This window comes from Balaenoptera borealis (genome assembly GCF_965194805.1).
Source record: "Balaenoptera borealis genome assembly, contig: HAP1_SCAFFOLD_1746, whole genome shotgun sequence".
NCBI classification, from domain to species: domain Eukaryota; kingdom Metazoa; phylum Chordata; class Mammalia; order Artiodactyla; family Balaenopteridae; genus Balaenoptera; species Balaenoptera borealis.
This window is the reverse complement of record NW_028122498.1, coordinates 23,937-42,891: the sequence shown is the minus strand read 5'-3', so window position 1 is coordinate 42,891 and position 18,955 is coordinate 23,937. Positions and strand designations below refer to the sequence as shown.

At 45.8% G+C, this 18,955-nt stretch overlaps 1 protein-coding gene across 1 annotated transcript in view; it reads right to left on the bottom strand.

The window, feature by feature from the left end:
- Positions 1–18,955, bottom strand: part of LOC309622181 (uncharacterized protein) — a gene marked incomplete at its 5' end in the record, with an annotated part of 78,571 nt that overhangs the window by 45,028 nt on the left and 14,588 nt on the right. The window contains 2 exons of the mRNA XM_082409303.1: positions 3,614–3,751; positions 16,296–16,433. Of these exons, the coding sequence (XP_082265429.1) occupies positions 3,614–3,751; positions 16,296–16,433 (276 nt within the window). The remainder of the gene's footprint in view (positions 1–3,613; positions 3,752–16,295; positions 16,434–18,955) is intronic.

Here is an 18,955-nt window from a genome sequence, read left to right as displayed (position 1 = left end):
AACAAACATCCACGTTTATCGAAAACCATATTGTGGAGTCCTGTGGATTTTCTTACATTTGAAAATCTTTTTTAATTGGATTCTAGGCATGATGGTTTTTTGAGGTTTTGGGATGCCATCTTCTTGGATGCTGAAGATGATTCTAATCTAAGTTCTAGGATAAATCCAAAAACCTTCCTGATACATTTTAAGCTTCCTTTCTGCTTATTATATAAGCTATATTCATTGAAATATATATTTCTCCTAGGCTTAATACCTCTTACTTGCTGGGTAAAAATATGAAGGAGCACAATAATGAAACTCTTTTACACTTATTATTTTGCTGTCTGCTTCGTACCGGTTTTCATTGAAATACTTGTCTATATGTGTTGTGGCTACCTATACATGCACATTTATTGCATTCTGTTGCTTGTTATGCATTTTTTACTGACATACCTTCTCTGTCTGTATGCATTGGCTAGGAATTCATTCACCTCTATCACCTCCATCGTGTCTTCTGGTTAATAGTATTCACTAAAATAGAGTGGGCAAAATTCACTTTCATAATATTGCATGGATAGTACAGAATGCCATTTGTTAGTAAATTCATTAGGCTTCGATACTTGCCACATACCCCAGTTTTCATTAATATCTATGGATTTCTTTTTCGTTAACGTAATATGCTTGTCATGATTTTTCTTTGTCTTTCTAGAACTTATTGTATCTTCCTCCATATAAATCATACGCAATAGATCAGCTTATTCATCTATTAATTATTACTGCTATTATTATTGGTGGTGGTGTTATAACCACTTTACAGGTGAGGAATCTGAAGTAATCAGATAACTCTTCCCTTTCCAAAAGCACTTAAGAAATCCACTTTCGGGTAATCATTTTGAGGTAGGATGAGAAACCAGGCTTGAAGAGGGCAAAAATGACTCTTTCAATTCACCAGTTGGACTGAGCTGTACGTCACCTCTAGGTAATAGCGTGGGAACTGCACAAGCAAAGGGAGACACTGAAGACGACAATGGTAACAGCCGTACTGTTTTCTAATGGACAAAAAAAATGCCTATATTATAAGTTCTATTTCTCCTGCTTTCTGGCAGTATCATGCTCAGAGTGGAGTCCTGGCAAGGAAGTCAGGATACTTAGGTTCTGAAACCTGGTAATGATACTAACATAATGAGAGAACTTGAACAAGTCAACCCGACCTCTCTGAGCCTCAGTTTCCTTACTCACGAAATGAGACTGAGAACATCGAAGTTCTCTAAGGGCCTCCTAGTTCTAAAATGCTTCCAGTCTAGGAAATAGCATAGAAGTCAATACGAGTGCAGGCTGAAGGGAAAGACAGGGCAGGGAGAAGGTTGCTTCCAGCCTAGAGAACAATCTCTGAACCACACCACTTGGCTCTTCTGCCCGTCTGTGCCCAAGATGGGAGCACAGGCAGTTAATAGAGAAGAGTGGAAAACTGCTCAGTCCTTACAGCCATCATTAACTGTCTGATTTTGGGTTTCTCAGGAAGTAGTGATAGTAGAGGTGTCCTGATAGCAAGAACCTTCAGATGATGCCGTTCCTCAAACGTAGTGAGAATTTCTCAACCTCCCTGAGTTTTTCATGACCCTCTTGTTCTTACAGAAAATTTCCAACATCCATCTCTACTTGGAACTCTAAATTCTCTGCAGCATTCTCCTCCTGTGGTGAGCAATGCAACTTCCCTAACACGAAGTGTCTGCAACTTCTCCAGAGTCTCTGCCCCTGCCGTCAGTTCGGCATCGGCTACTGGTACCCCTTTCCAGACACTCATGGGTAGTGCCTACCTTTACCAACATTCTAGCACGACTATGTTATCTGGAGTTACTGACCACAGCCAGATCTCCACTTCAGCTGCTTCCTATCCAGGTGTTCTTGAGTGGGACATCACAGCAAGCACTGAAAAGAATTCTTCTTCACTCGGAGACTTTACTCTGGCACTCACTGACCGCCACACAGCTGCCTCCTCCATGTTTCTGGCAGCCCAGGATGATAAAACTTCAGACGCCAAGAACATGGTCCCTCTACATCCATCGCTTTCTGCCAGCCTTGCTCAGGGAACACCATCTCAGATTCCAAATCAGGGGCAGAGCCGCCTGCCACTTCCCTGCCAGGAAGGGAGCCAGGTATATTACTATAACCAAGGCACACTGGGGTCTTTACTGTATGGAGAACTTGGCTCCTGCCCGCAATCCTACGGCTCGGCGTCATACACAGGAAGTCGGGCCTCTGGGCAACCAGAAATGGGAATGGGACCGAAGGAGATTCAGCCCACAAATATCCGACCACCAGCTTCCACCTCTGCAGTCTGCCACCCTGTGTCTGCTCAACGCATCACAGAAACAAGTTTTCAAGGTGAGTATAACAAACGCCAGAGAAAGTTGAAGAATGAGGTCGGCATTCAAAAATGGGGTCAAATCGACAGCTGGGAAGGGGTGTAGAGGCAGGTAGAATTCAGATCCTGAGCCTTTAATAACCACTACCTTCGCTCAGTGCCCTCTGTTTTTAGACTCTCTATGAGAACACCTAGGGCTTCCCTGGTGGCGCCGTGGTTAAGAATCCGCCTGCCAATGCAATGCGGGGGACACGGGTTCGAGCCCTGGTCTGCGAAGATCCCACATGCCGTGCAGCAACTAAGCGCATGTGCCACAACGACGGAGCCTGCATTCTAGAGCCCGTGAGCCTCAACTACCGAAGCCCACGTGCCTACAGCCCATGCTCCGCAACAAGAGAAGCCACCGCGATGAGATGCCCGCACACCGCAACCGAGAGTAGCCCCCGCTAGCCGCCAACTAGAGAAAGCCCGTGCACAGCAATGAGAGACCCAGTGCGGCCAAAAAAATAAATACGTAGAATAAATAAGTTCAAACAGTAAATAAATACATAAACATAAATTACAAAAAAAAAGAACACCTAATGCAGGTGGGAAGGTGGGAGGGCCACTGTAGAGGTCATCTATGCTACATGTACAAGAACCCCGAGAGCACACCAATCGGTACCACACTTTTCACTGCTGTAGCCGATCGTTCCCCCTGTACTGCCACACTGTAGCACTCCCTTCCCTCATCTACTGCTATAGTCTCTTTGGAAGGTGTTTCCGAACTCTTGTTATCAGAGTGCCAGTTGAACTGTCCTCACTTCCTTCATTTATACCAGGATTGAAGACCTTGTGGTCCGAGATCCTGTCCAGAGAGCAAGCAGGCTAAGGCTCTGTCTTTGTTGATGTATTTCATCAGAAAGGGCTCTACCCCCTCTCCTAGTTCATGGTGTGAAGTGTTCTTGGCCTCTCGGGAAAGTGGGGAGAATGGAAAGGACCCTATATGAGAATGCTAGGCTCTGTAAAACATTTCAGGTTTTTAAAAATAAGACTCATTTTGTATTGGACTGACAACAGTCCTATGAAATACAAAGAAGGCCGAGAATCAGTGACAGGAAAGGATCACCAGTAAGAACTACAGCAGTCACCGCTTACCTCGTAGCATAGGGCACTGTCCGTGATCCTTAAGAAGAGTTAGTAGAAATGCCTTGCCCATCTTGCCCCTGAACCCCTTGAAAGGTACACGACTGCTGTGTTGGTGTTTAGGGGGAGCATCTCACTTACCAGGGACTGACTTCTCCCTTGATTCCTCTGTAGTGATGGAGACTTCCCCGCTGATGAAAAATTCCCTGGGATTGCAACCTCCAAGCCAGACAGCTTTCCTATGGAATGACAGAGAACTTGTCAAGGTGAAACACCAGTCTGCGGGAGAAAGGGAGGAAGAGAATGATGGAAATCGTTTCTGGGAAACTATTTTTACATTATGTGTTGTTTGTTCCCGGTAAATAAACTGAAATCTTCTTAACAGTACAACAAAATCTAAACCACTAAAGCCAACAATACAGGAGTATAACGTTCGACAAAAATTTCTTTGGCTGCGCAGCATGTGGGATCTTAGCTCCCCAACCAGGGATTGAACCCACGCCTGCTGCGTTGGAAGCGCAGAGTCTTCACCACGGGACCACCGGGGAAGTCCCAGGACTATCACTTTTAAAGGAGAAGGTACAAACCCCTCGGTTCTATGAACTGGAGATTTTTAGTAAGAAGTCAATATATTTGTTGTTAGGCACATTTTATGTTAGGCTGTCTCCCTGCACAGGATGCAGGCGCCTTGAGAATGGAAGTCATATCCCTCTATAGTACGTCCCTCTTCTTTCTGCTTTGCAGTTTGCTGCTCCACTTGTTCAACCCCACCTAGTAATAACCTATACTTCCCTTGTTCCTGTTTTCCCATCTGGAAAACAGACAAAAGGCAACCAAACAACGCAAAGGTCTCAACAAATAAGGGATATCCAAAACCAGAGATGGCCAGAACTTCTGTACCCCTGATGAAATAGTCCTCATACAAAACCTGATAATCAAATTCCTTAATGCTAGGAATCACAGTGAAAAATAGTATCTGAACTGACTTCTGTCAGATGAGTGAGAACTAAGGTTAATTCAGTGTATCTGAAGCATAGAAAGTGAGGGCAAAAGTGGCACAAGATGGGGCTAGAGAAGCAGAGAGGATTCTAGACCACGCAGAGTCTTAAAGGCCAACAGTGTGTTTTCTATTCTCAAAACAATGCTTGTGAGCGATGTTTATGAGCAACGTTCCAACTTGCTTTGAAGGTTTCTTGTGTGAAGAGTGGATTGGAAGGAAACAAGATATATGGACACCAGTTAGGACCTAATCGCAACAGACAGGCAAGTTCAGTATTAGGAAGTTGAGGAAGAGCTGGCTGACAGATTCCAAAGAAATTCAGGAGATGAACTGAAGCGGGCTTAATGGGGTAGGAGATGGAGGAAAGGAAGGTCTTAGGGAATTCAAGGGTTTACTGCACACATGAGCAAAGTCTCAAAATTAATCATTTGAACGTACAGAGGCGGATCTCCCAAATGACACCGGTTAGGAAGCAACGGTACGCCCTTTAGAATTCCTAGAGACAACACAAATCAACTGTTTCGATGGAAAATTCGGCGGGACTCTTGATTTCCATGGGAATACAGAGAAAAGAGACACTGATCTGGCTTGCAGGTATATTTAGGAAGTTGTTAGCCGGACATCACCTACTAGTATCATGTAAGTAGGCCGTCCGAAGTAGGAAGCTTAGGGGAAAAACCTGGAGGAAAACTTAAAAGCTTAAGCCACACCTCTACACTACACCACCTTTCACAATTTCTTCTCAGATAAGCATCATCCCCATCAGTGAAGAAACTCGTTCGTACCTCATAATAGGAAAAACAGGCCTAAAGATTCAATGTGTGTCTTGGGAGGTCCCATCTATGCGATATCTTCCTGGGACCAGAAAAGGCCCCAGGAAGATCCATCTCTGCACCCCTGAAAGCTTACCACCAAGGAAAATGACTAGGTCCATAGATTTCCTCCCTCAAACCAGCTTACCTCACACATAGATCATTAGCAACTCCGCCCTTACTCACATTATCACAGTCACAAGAGTGGTTAGGGAGAAAAGCACTAACCAGGGGAACTAAAACAGAGGCAATCCAGGCCAAGCTGGGCTGGTGGCAGATATCTTGCTCCTTACGCTCGGGTGCATAATGCGACTCACCACAGTGCCTTTTTCACAGACCCTTTTGAACGTTTCTCCACAGAATCCAACAGCTCAAGTTAGTTCATGACGCTTCAAGGTCAACAATCGTCAAGAGAAAAACATGCAATATGTCTTACAATGTTGGATTCCTTACAAACAGGACAAGGAGATAACCATGTAGACAAAACCAGAGCATTTGAAAACATCTGTATTCTACAAACACACCAGTGAATGCTATAAATAAGGTACTATGACATAAAACAAAATGAAAACTAGATGTGAGACTCTTCTCTTCAGTGTACAGACTTCATGGCAGTTGCTGCACACTATCTAGCTACTTAGATCTTTAACTCTCTGTTCTGTTAATACCAAATGAGGCCCAAGTGTGTCAACCTGTTTCCCACAGAAACCAAAAAGTCTACATGCATCTCTTTTCTCCTGTGCCCTTTCACCTTACCTGCTCCCAATTCTCCACCAACGTCCTCCTCTTTCTCTAATTATTCTCCTCTTCATTTTGCTTGGCCTTGCCCCCAAGCATGCAAGACAGAGAGTCCTAGAGGTCCAAGATTCTAGAGTGGCTGTTTGCAAGGCGGAGGAGATTACAGTAACTGCCACACTGTATATACTTCTGTGCAAAGAAAAAGGGACAGTGTTCAGAATGTCTCTCACATATAACAAGAGCTGGAGATGGCAGGATACCTGTGTGGCCCAAGGAACTAGAGCTAGCAAATTATGGGCCAAACAATTGCAACCAAAGGCTGGAAGAGGAAAGGTCTGCAACCAGCTCTGTCTCCTAGCTCTCTGGTATTTGCTGCCAACGGGCAGAGTCTATTTCGTGAAGCATCAAGCACTGAAAAGAAGACTCCTGCTGCTGGAAGGTGACAGGAAGTAACGTCCAATGCAAGATCAAGGCTTGTCCTCGAAGCAATGCCCATAATGGAAGAAAAAAAAAAAAGAGAAAGCGGAAGAGAAACGTTAAGTCGCAAGTCCAACCTGGCCCCCAGCCTAGCCCAGCCCAAGGAAGGTAGGAGTCAAGGAGAAGAAACTAAAAGAGAAGAGCCTTGGACCACAACATTCTCCACAAGGTACACTCAACAAACTTCACCCTACTCTTGAACCAAGTTACAAAAAGAGCTTCTTAATCCCTACTTTGGCTCCTTAAAAGCTGCTATCAGTTCACTCATTAGACACATATGATTTCAGAACAACTGTAATAGTTCAAACTAGATGGCTCTTTCCTTCCTAAGGATTATTAATTAAAGAAGATCTATATAGCTCTAAGTATATGATACATAAAATAGAATACTCTGTAGAATATAAGTAACTCTTAGTTCAGTGTATTAATGAACGTCTGTAAGAAATGTGGCAATGATTTCCCTAATGGAAGAGCCTGGGGGAGGTAAATCTGTCTTCTAGGATTTCCTCCCCAGAGCTCAGAAACTCAGGTGTTGTTTTAGCTCTCCTACACTCTCTTCACCCAAGCCCGCCTTCCTGTTGGGGATCGGACCTCCCTATTGGCTCTCTCATACCTTTCAACTGCCTGCTTTGTGACATCACTCTCCTACCAAACCTACTACCACTTGGTAGAGTCTTGGGGTTTCCGTGGAGCTGTTTGGACCAGTAACCAGTGACCTCTGTACTGGACACGTGCGCCGTTCAGCTGCAGCCACTCGGACATCCTCTAGTGTTGTCTCCTCATCCCTTGTACCTGCAGTGGATGCTTCCTCTTCTCTGACCATGTCAGGTAAGAAAAGAAACTTTGGAAAGTTTTGCGTTCGATTTCTTTTGCCCCTAAATTGAGTAAGTAGGAGATTCAAAATAGCATGGAATAATGAGGGAAAGTATTGAACTACACGTCTGGAGACCTAATTTCAGTTTTGACTTTGACGTTTACTATCTGTGTGACTTTGGACAAATCACTGGCTGTCTCACAAAGCCTGTTGCTTTCCTTAACTGTTACGTTAGGATACCACGTTGGGTTGATCACTCTGATCCCCTTCTTTTCCAGTATTGAGCCTTAAAGGGTACCCATGTAGAAAACGAAATCAGACACTTCTCAAGAGTGTTTCAACAGAAACATAGAAAAGCCAGGGGACATAGAAAACTAGCAATATATACCAAGATGTTTCATCTCTAATGGTCTCCCTCCACTAGGATTTCGACTAGTTGAAAAGAGAGAATAGGGAGAGAGGATGGAGAGTACTGGGCTCTACAGGGAGGCACAGAGTCGAGCGTAAGGAAGTTTAGGATGGTTTTCATTAGCACAGGCCAACAGGCACCAAGAGATGGGAGAAAATGTAAGAATGAAGAGGGAAAGCATAGAGGAGCTCTCAAGAAAAACGGAGTTTGCAATGGAATGCTGATGGGAACCAAAGATTTTCAATTAAAGCAGAAACAGCACAGAGGGAAACCTGCTCAGAGCAGGGCAAAACCAAGTTGATGGTAGCAAACCCTTACATTAACAGACTAAGAAGGAAAGTAAGGCCAGAACAGGGGATCACCAGGAAAGGCAGCTTATCAGAAAAGTCATACTCCGTTTTCTTTCTTTTATTGCCTCTCTGAATACAGTTGGCCACTTGACAGTTTTGAATATAAACATTTTAGAAATACGTTTTAGAAATGATGCCTCCTATAAACAAGCAACCACAGTGGTTATCTAGGGGGCTGCTTTTCAGTGTTTTATTCTTTCTAATTTTTAAACTAGGTAGACATTTCACCAATTCAACATTTTAAGTGATATCTTCTAAATTGAATCAGAAGGACTATTTTCCTTGGTGTGATATGTAGGTTCTAAGGCAAGGCTGCTTTTCATTTTTACAGTTATTTCCTTCCTAACACAGAGAGCACATTGATCAACAGCCATCGTTCGCTTGTAGAGCTTAGCTACCGAAGAAGAAGAAGAAAAAGTCAAGCCCCACATCTCTAATTCCCCCCCCCACTTAGGGAATTCCCTGGCGGTCCAGTGCTTAGGACTCGGTGCTTTCACGGCCAGGGCCACGCGGCGCGGCCAAAGAAACAAAACAAACAAACATCCACGTTTATCGAAAACCATATTGTGGAGTCCTGTGGATTTTCTTACATTTGAAAATCTTTTTTAATTGGATTCTAGGCATGATGGTTTTTTGAGGTTTTGGGATGCCATCTTCTTGGATGCTGAAGATGATTCTAATCTAAGTTCTAGGATAAATCCAAAAACCTTCCTGATACATTTTAAGCTTCCTTTCTGCTTATTATATAAGCTATATTCATTGAAATATATATTTCTCCTAGGCTTAATACCTCTTACTTGCTGGGTAAAAATATGAAGGAGCACAATAATGAAACTCTTTTACACTTATTATTTTGCTGTCTGCTTCGTACCGGTTTTCATTGAAATACTTGTCTATATGTGTTGTGGCTACCTATACATGCACATTTATTGCATTCTGTTGCTTGTTATGCATTTTTTACTGACATACCTTCTCTGTCTGTATGCATTGGCTAGGAATTCATTCACCTCTATCACCTCCATCGTGTCTTCTGGTTAATAGTATTCACTAAAATAGAGTGGGCAAAATTCACTTTCATAATATTGCATGGATAGTACAGAATGCCATTTGTTAGTAAATTCATTAGGCTTCGATACTTGCCACATACCCCAGTTTTCATTAATATCTATGGATTTCTTTTTCGTTAACGTAATATGCTTGTCATGATTTTTCTTTGTCTTTCTAGAACTTATTGTATCTTCCTCCATATAAATCATACGCAATAGATCAGCTTATTCATCTATTAATTATTACTGCTATTATTATTGGTGGTGGTGTTATAACCACTTTACAGGTGAGGAATCTGAAGTAATCAGATAACTCTTCCCTTTCCAAAAGCACTTAAGAAATCCACTTTCGGGTAATCATTTTGAGGTAGGATGAGAAACCAGGCTTGAAGAGGGCAAAAATGACTCTTTCAATTCACCAGTTGGACTGAGCTGTACGTCACCTCTAGGTAATAGCGTGGGAACTGCACAAGCAAAGGGAGACACTGAAGACGACAATGGTAACAGCCGTACTGTTTTCTAATGGACAAAAAAAATGCCTATATTATAAGTTCTATTTCTCCTGCTTTCTGGCAGTATCATGCTCAGAGTGGAGTCCTGGCAAGGAAGTCAGGATACTTAGGTTCTGAAACCTGGTAATGATACTAACATAATGAGAGAACTTGAACAAGTCAACCCGACCTCTCTGAGCCTCAGTTTCCTTACGAAATGAGACTGAGAACATCGAAGTTCTCTAAGGGCCTCCTAGTTCTAAAATGCTTCCAGTCTAGGAAATAGCATAGAAGTCAATACGAGTGCAGGCTGAAGGGAAAGACAGGGCAGGGAGAAGGTTGCTTCCAGCCTAGAGAACAATCTCTGAACCACACCACTTGGCTCTTCTGCCCGTCTGTGCCCAAGATGGGAGCACAGGCAGTTAATAGAGAAGAGTGGAAAACTGCTCAGTCCTTACAGCCATCATTAACTGTCTGATTTTGGGTTTCTCAGGAAGTAGTGATAGTAGAGGTGTCCTGATAGCAAGAACCTTCAGATGATGCCGTTCCTCAAACGTAGTGAGAATTTCTCAACCTCCCTGAGTTTTTCATGACCCTCTTGTTCTTACAGAAAATTTCCAACATCCATCTCTACTTGGAACTCTAAATTCTCTGCAGCATTCTCCTCCTGTGGTGAGCAATGCAACTTCCCTAACACGAAGTGTCTGCAACTTCTCCAGAGTCTCTGCCCCTGCCGTCAGTTCGGCATCGGCTACTGGTACCCCTTTCCAGACACTCATGGGTAGTGCCTACCTTTACCAACATTCTAGCACGACTATGTTATCTGGAGTTACTGACCACAGCCAGATCTCCACTTCAGCTGCTTCCTATCCAGGTGTTCTTGAGTGGGACATCACAGCAAGCACTGAAAAGAATTCTTCTTCACTCGGAGACTTTACTCTGGCACTCACTGACCGCCACACAGCTGCCTCCTCCATGTTTCTGGCAGCCCAGTATGATAAAACTTCAGACGCCAAGAACATGGTCCCTCTACATCCATCGCTTTCTGCCAGCCTTGCTCAGGGAACACCATCTCAGATTCCAAATCAGGGGCAGAGCCGCCTGCCACTTCCCTGCCAGGAAGGGAGCCAGGTATATTACTATAACCAAGGCACACTGGGGTCTTTACTGTATGGAGAACTTGGCTCCTGCCCGCAATCCTACGGCTCGGCGTCATACACAGGAAGTCGGGCCTCTGGGCAACCAGAAATGGGAATGGGACCGAAGGAGATTCAGCCCACAAATATCCGACCACCAGCTTCCACCTCTGCAGTCTGCCACCCTGTGTCTGCTCAACGCATCACAGAAACAAGTTTTCAAGGTGAGTATAACAAACGCCAGAGAAAGTTGAAGAATGAGGTCGGCATTCAAAAATGGGGTCAAATCGACAGCTGGGAAGGGGTGTAGAGGCAGGTAGAATTCAGATCCTGAGCCTTTAATAACCACTACCTTCGCTCAGTGCCCTCTGTTTTTAGACTCTCTATGAGAACACCTAGGGCTTCCCTGGTGGCGCCGTGGTTAAGAATCCGCCTGCCAATGCAATGCGGGGGACACGGGTTCGAGCCCTGGTCTGCGAAGATCCCACATGCCGTGCAGCAACTAAGCGCATGTGCCACAACGACGGAGCCTGCATTCTAGAGCCCGTGAGCCTCAACTACCGAAGCCCACGTGCCTACAGCCCATGCTCCGCAACAAGAGAAGCCACCGCGATGAGAAGCCCGCACACCGCAACCAAGAGTAGCCCCCGCTAGCCGCCAACTAGAGAAAGCCCGTGCACAGCAATGAGAGACCCAGTGCAGCCAAAAACATAAATACGTAGAATAAATAAGTTCAAACAGTAAATAAATACATAAACATAAATTACAAAAAAAAAAGAACACCTAATGCAGGTGGGACGGTGGGAGGGCCACTGTAGAGGTCATCTATGCTACATGTACAAGAACCCCGAGAGCACACCAATCGGTACCACACTTTTCACTGCTGTAGCCGATCGTTCCCCCTGTACTGCCACACTGTAGCACTCCCTTCCCTCATCTACTGCTATAGTCTCTTCGGAAGGTGTTTCAGAACTCTTGTTATGAGAGTGCCAGTTGAACTGTCCTCACTTCCTTCATTTATACCAGGATTGAAGACCTTGTGGTCCGAGATCCTGTCCAGAGAGCAAGCAGGCTAAGACTCTGTCTTTGTTGATGTATTTCATCAGCAAGGGCTCTACCCCCTCTCCTAGTTCATGGTGTGACGTGTTCTTGGCCTCTCGGGAAAGTGGGGAGAATGGAAAGGACCCTATATGAGAATGCTAGGCTTTGTAAAACATTTCAGGTTTTTAAAAATAAGACTCATTTTGTATTGGACTTATAAACAGTCCTATGAAATACAAAGCGAGCCGAGAATCAGCGACAGGAAAGGCTCACCAGTAAGAATTACAACAGTCACCGCTTACCTCGTAGCATAGGGCACTGTCCGTGATCCTTAAGAAGAGTTAGTAGAAATGCCTTGCCCATCTTGCCCCTGAACCCCTTGAAAGGTACACGACTGCTGTGTTGGTGTTTAGGGGGAGCATCTCACTTACCAGGGACTGACTTCTCCCTTGATCCCTTTGTAGGGATGGAGACCTCCCCCCTGGTGATGAAAAATTCCCTGGGATTGCAACCTCCAAGCCAGACGTTTTGTGTGACACAAAGTCAAGAACTCCCCAAGTCCTGCAGTAGCAGAAACAGCCACATACTTGAGAGTAACCCACCATCTGAACTTGGGGACATTTCAGTGACAGCTCCAGTCCAGAGTGCCAGGCGTCTCCTGGCCCTGCCTCCAGCTCCAAGCCAGGGACAAATAGAGAGTAAGCACGTGGATGATATCAAAACCAAGCTTTCAAAGCCTCTGGATGCCTACCAGATCCCAACAGAGAACCAAGATCCTCCACTACTCCCTTTAGGAATCCCTGATATTCACCAGCCGCTGGCCTGCACCGATCCCCTCAGCCAAGAGGAGCAGCCTGGTTCTGAAAATGCTGATCTGGGAGAGAACAGCCGGAGTCGTCAGGACCTAGGGACACTTGAAAATGGGATTGAACCTAGCAGTGGTCTTGCAGACATTACTACACTGGCGGAGGATATTCACCTTCCCCAGCTCTTTAATCCTTTGAAAGATCTTGATCAATCCCAAGGTCCCAACGTGATCAAAGCTAAAGACACCAGAGCCATTAAGGTGAATCAGGTGCAGGAAAAGCCAAGTGTCATAAAGGTTCCCTCTGATCAACCCAGGAAGAACAAACAGAAAGCCTCTGAGCCTATCAGTGGCGCTCCCAAGGCCAAAATCCAGCCAAAGAATCCAGAGTGCCTGTTAGGGGGAGAAGTGGTTATATGCCACGCTGCAGTCAGTGACAGGGCTCCTGTGAACACGGCCAAGCACTCTCAAGGCAAACCTCAGAAAGCTGCATCCAGAAAGATCAGCAAAACTAAGAGCCACGGGCAGGAAAAGACCAAAAGGACCAGAGGGAGAAACAAGGCTGAGGAGAACAAGCAGTCAGGGAACAAAGTCAAGGCAGAAGAGAAGCCAGCAATCCCCCACACGAAGCGAAAGGAACACCAAACTGAGCTTCTCCAACAGAGCTTTCAAAAGCCTCGAACCTCCCTTGGCGTGCGCATGCTGGAGTCTGTGAAGGTTCTTCATGCGCTGGGGAAGAAGAATGAGACGAAAACTGGGCGCTCTTCCTGTCGGCTCTTGGGAAAGTCAAGCAACCCCAAAGACCCCCAGCCACCCCCAGCTATCCAGCCATGGCGGCATACCCCACGTGAGGGGAAGGGTCCTGAGAAAACGCAAGTCCAAGCCCAGAAACCAGACAGCAGTGCTGAAACAGAGTGTCCGTCTCCAGCCCAGTATGAGCGGCCTCCTCCTGGGAAGGTCAAGTTGATACCTCTGCCTTTTTCTGCCTGGGACAAGCCTCAAGCTCGACCCGCTCCTCGGAGGCCACAGTCTCTGGCCTCACATCGGCCTGCTGGGGCTTACCGTGCCCAGCCTGGTTCTACTGACTCAGCTCAACCTGCTGCAGCCAATTCATCCCAGCCAGCTCCTGCCTCTTTGCCAGGCCCCGCCAAACCAGCTCAGCCAACTGTGACCAACCCAACCCAACCGGCTTGGCCCAACCATACCCAGCCTCGTGTCCCTCAGTCTGCTGCTCCTAGGCCTGCACCCTCCAAAACTTCATCTGGCGCTCCTCTCCAGCGGGAGCCTGTTCCCCCTGCTGTGAATAAGCGCCAGTCCCCACCCAAGCTCCAAACCCACTTTCTACTCCAAGACTTCAGCAAGCAACGAGTTCCATGGAGGGAACCCAACGTGCCTGAGCCAGTCATGTCAAAGCCCATCGAACAAGAGCAGAGGCCAGAGCGAGAGGCCATGAAGAGGCGGGCTCAACAACAACGGGAGAATGCTGCCGGATACACCTCTTCGGGCAAGCTGCAATTTTTCACCGAGAGGGAAAACGAAATGGAAATTGCCGACTACTACGGATACGTCAAGTGAGAGCTGCTAGGATTCTTGGTGCCACCTTGGCTACCAGCTGTTCTTCCATACACAGGTAAGACAGGTATAGAACTGAATAAGTAAATGGAATACAATTAATAGACGAGTAACAAACCTTTCGAATTTTCAGATGCTGCTAACTGGGGCGTGAGAAAGGAAGGACTGAAAGTTGGATGGGAGAATGAAGGAAAGGGGTAAAAACTGAGCAAAGAGGAAGGAACTTGGCCCAGGGCTAGGAAGGCCAAAAGAGACGTATGGATTTAGGAAAGGAAGCAGGAGCGAGGATGAAATGGCAGAAGTAAAAAGCAGGGTCAGAGGTCTGGGTTGAAAGAACACAATTGGAGTAGAGTTGAAGGTGACAGAAGATGAGTCTAGGTTTACTAGGAGAAATAGAAAAAGTCTCTCGGGGACGCTGGCCTTAAGTCTCACAACCACCAGATAGGTATTTCAGAAAACAAGAGGTTCAGGACACATCTCTGAAAGGTCTGAGTTGCCTTATTCAGGTGTGACTGTAGTGGGGGAATAGGGAAATCTACCAGAGAAGTGGCTAGGGCTCAGAGTTATCCTAGGGGCAGCTGACGACAGGGGCAGAGCCAAGGGAACTGCTGGATCAGGAGGCCCACGAACAAAGCAGGGGCATAGCCGCCTGTCACTTCCCTGCCAGGAAGGAAGCCAGGTATATTACTGTAACCAAGGCACACTGGGGTCTTTACTGTATGGAGAACTTGGCTCCTGCCCGCAATCCTACGGCTCGGCGTCACACACAGGAAGTAGGGCCTCTGGGCAACCAGAAATGGGAATGGGACTGAAGGAGATTCAGCCCACAAATATCCGACCACCAGCTTCCACCTCTGCAGTCTGCCACCCTGTGTCTGCTCAACGCATCACAGAAACAAGTTTTCAAGGTGAGTATACAGACGGCAGAGAAAAGTTGAACAATGAGGTCAGCATTCAAAAATGGGGTCAAATCGACAGCTGGGAAGGGGTGTAGAGACAGGTAGAATTTAGATCCTGAGCCTTTAATAACCACTACCTTCTCTCAGTGCTCTCTGTTTTTAGACTCTATATGAGAACACCTAGGGCTTCCCTGGTGGCGCCTGCCAATGCAGGGGACACGGGTTCGAGCCCTGGTCTGCGAAGATCCCACATGCCGTGCAGCAACTAAGCGCATGTGCCACGACGACGGAGCCTGCATTCTAGAGCCCGTGAGCCTCAACTACCGAAGCCCACGTGCCTACAGCCCATGCTCCGCAACAAGAGAAGCCACCGCGATGAGATGCCCGCACACCGCAACCGAGAGTAGCCCCCGCTAGCCGCCAACTAGAGAAAGCCCGTGCACAGCAATGAGAGACCCAGTGCGGCCAAAAACATAAATACGTAGAATAAATAAGTTCAAACAGTAAATAAATACATAAACATAAATTACAAAAAAAAAGAACACCTAATGCAGGTGGGAAGGTGGGAGGGCCACCGTAGAGGTCATCTATGCTACATGTACAAGAATCCCGAGAGCACACCAATCGGTACCACACTTTTCACTGCTGTAGCCGATCGTTCCCCCTGTACTGCCACACTGTAGCACTCCCTTCCCTCATCTACTGCTATAGTCTCTTCGGAAGGTGTTTCAGAACTCTTGTTATCAGAGTGCCAGTTGAACTGTCCTCACTTCCTTCATTTATACCAGGATTGAAGACCTTGTGGTCCGAGATCCTGTCCAGAGAGCAAGCAGGCTAAGGCTCTGTCTTTGTTGATGTATTTCATCAGAAAGGGCTCTACCCCCTCTCCTAGTTCATGGTGTGAAGTGTTCTTGGCCTCTCGGGAAAGTGGGGAGAATGGAAAGGACCCTATATGAGAATGCTAGGCTCTGTAAAACATTTCAGGTTTTTAAAAATAAGACTCATTTTGTATTGGACTGACAACAGTCCTATGAAATACAAAGAAGGCCGAGAATCAGTGACAGGAAAGGATCACCAGTAAGAACTACAGCAGTCACCGCTTACCTCGTAGCATAGGGCACTGTCCGTGATCCTTAAGAAGAGTTAGTAGAAATGCCTTGCCCATCTTGCCCCTGAACCCCTTGAAAGGTACACGACTGCTGTGTTGGTGTTTAGGGGGAGCATCTCACTTACCAGGGACTGACTTCTCCCTTGATTCCTCTGTAGTGATGGAGACTTCCCCGCTGATGAAAAATTCCCTGGGATTGCAACCTCCAAGCCAGACAGCTTTCCTATGGAATGACAGAGAACTTGTCAAGGTGAAACACCAGTCTGCGGGAGAAAGGGAGGAAGAGAATGATGGAAATCGTTTCTGGGAAACTATTTTTACATTATGTGTTGTTTGTTCCCGGTAAATAAACTGAAATCTTCTTAACAGTACAACAAAATCTAAACCACTAAAGCCAACAATACAGGAGTATAACGTTCGACAAAAATTTCTTTGGCTGCGCAGCATGTGGGATCTTAGCTCCCCAACCAGGGATTGAACCCACGCCTGCTGCGTTGGAAGCGCAGAGTCTTCACCACGGGACCACCGGGGAAGTCCCAGGACTATCACTTTTAAAGGAGAAGGTACAAACCCCTCGGTTCTATGAACTGGAGATTTTTAGTAAGAAGTCAATATATTTGTTGTTAGGCACATTTTATGTTAGGCTGTCTCCCTGCACAGGATGCAGGCGCCTTGAGAATGGAAGTCATATCCCTCTATAGTACGTCCCTCTTCTTTCTGCTTTGCAGTTTGCTGCTCCACTTGTTCAACCCCACCTAGTAATAACCTATACTTCCCTTGTTCCTGTTTTCCCATCTGGAAAACAGACAAAAGGCAACCAAACAACGCAAAGGTCTCAACAAATAAGGGATATCCAAAACCAGAGATGGCCAGAACTTCTGTACCCCTGATGAAATAGTCCTCATACAAAACCTGATAATCAAATTCCTTAATGCTAGGAATCACAGTGAAAAATAGTATCTGAACTGACTTCTGTCAGATGAGTGAGAACTAAGGTTAATTCAGTGTATCTGAAGCATAGAAAGTGAGGGCAAAAGTGGCACAAGATGGGGCTAGAGAAGCAGAGAGGATTCTAGACCACGCAGAGTCTTAAAGGCCAACAGTGTGTTTTCTATTCTCAAAACAATGCTTGTGAGCGATGTTTATGAGCAACGTTCCAACTTGCTTTGAAGGTTTCTTGTGTGAAGAGTGGATTGGAAGGAAACAAGATATATGGACACCAGTTAGGACCTAATCGCAACAGACAGGCAAGTTCAGTATTAGGAAGTTGAGGAAGAGCTGGCTGACAGATTCCAAAGAAATTCAGGAGATGAACTGAAGCGGGCTTAATGGGGTAGGAGATGGAGGAAAGGAAGGTCTTAGGGAATTCAAGGGTTTACTGCACACATGAGCAAAGTCTCAAAATTAATCATTTGAACGTACAGAGGCGGATCTCCCAAATGACACCGGTTAGGAAGCAACGGTACGCCCTTTAGAATTCCTAGAGACAACACAAATCAACTGTTTCGATGGAAAATTCGGCGGGACTCTTGATTTCCATGGGAATACAGAGAAAAGAGACACTGATCTGGCTTGCAGGTATATTTAGGAAGTTGTTAGCCGGACATCACCTACTAGTATCATGTAAGTAGGCCGTCCGAAGTAGGAAGCTTAGGGGAAAAACCTGGAGGAAAACTTAAAAGCTTAAGCCACACCTCTACACTACACCACCTTTCACAATTTCTTCTCAGATAAGCATCATCCCCATCAGTGAAGAAACTCGTTCGTACCTCATAATAGGAAAAACAGGCCTAAAGATTCAATGTGTGTCTTGGGAGGTCCCATCTATGCGATATCTTCCTGGGACCAGAAAAGGCCCCAGGAAGATCCATCTCTGCACCCCTGAAAGCTTACCACCAAGGAAAATGACTAGGTCCATAGATTTCCTCCCTCAAACCAGCTTACCTCACACATAGATCATTAGCAACTCCGCCCTTACTCACATTATCACAGTCACAAGAGTGGTTAGGGAGAAAAGCACTAACCAGGGGAACTAAAACAGAGGCAATCCAGGCCAAGCTGGGCTGGTGGCAGATATCTTGCTCCTTACGCTCGGGTGCATAATGCGACTCACCACAGTGCCTTTTTCACAGACCCTTTTGAACGTTTCTCCACAGAATCCAACAGCTCAAGTTAGTTCATGACGCTTCAAGGTCAACAATCGTCAAGAGAAAAACATGCAATATGTCTTACAATGTTGGATTCCTTACAAACAGGACAAGGAGATAACCATGTAGACAAAACCAGAGCATTTGAAAACATCTGTATTCTACAAACACACCAGTGAATGCTATAAATAAGGTACTATGACATAAAACAAAATGAAAACTAGATGTGAGACTCTTCTCTTCAGTGTACAGACTTCATGGCAGTTGCTGCACACTATCTAGCTACTTAGATCTTTAACTCTCTGTTCTGTTAATACCAAATGAGGCCCAAGTGTGTCAACCTGTTTCCCACAGAAACCAAAAAGTCTACATGCATCTCTTTTCTCCTGTGCCCTTTCACCTTACCTGCTCCCAATTCTCCACCAACGTCCTCCTCTTTCTCTAATTATTCTCCTCTTCATTTTGCTTGGCCTTGCCCCCAAGCATGCAAGACAGAGAGTCCTAGAGGTCCAAGATTCTAGAGTGGCTGTTTGCAAGGCGGAGGAGATTACAGTAACTGCCACACTGTATATACTTCTGTGCAAAGAAAAAGGGACAGTGTTCAGAATGTCTCTCACATATAACAAGAGCTGGAGATG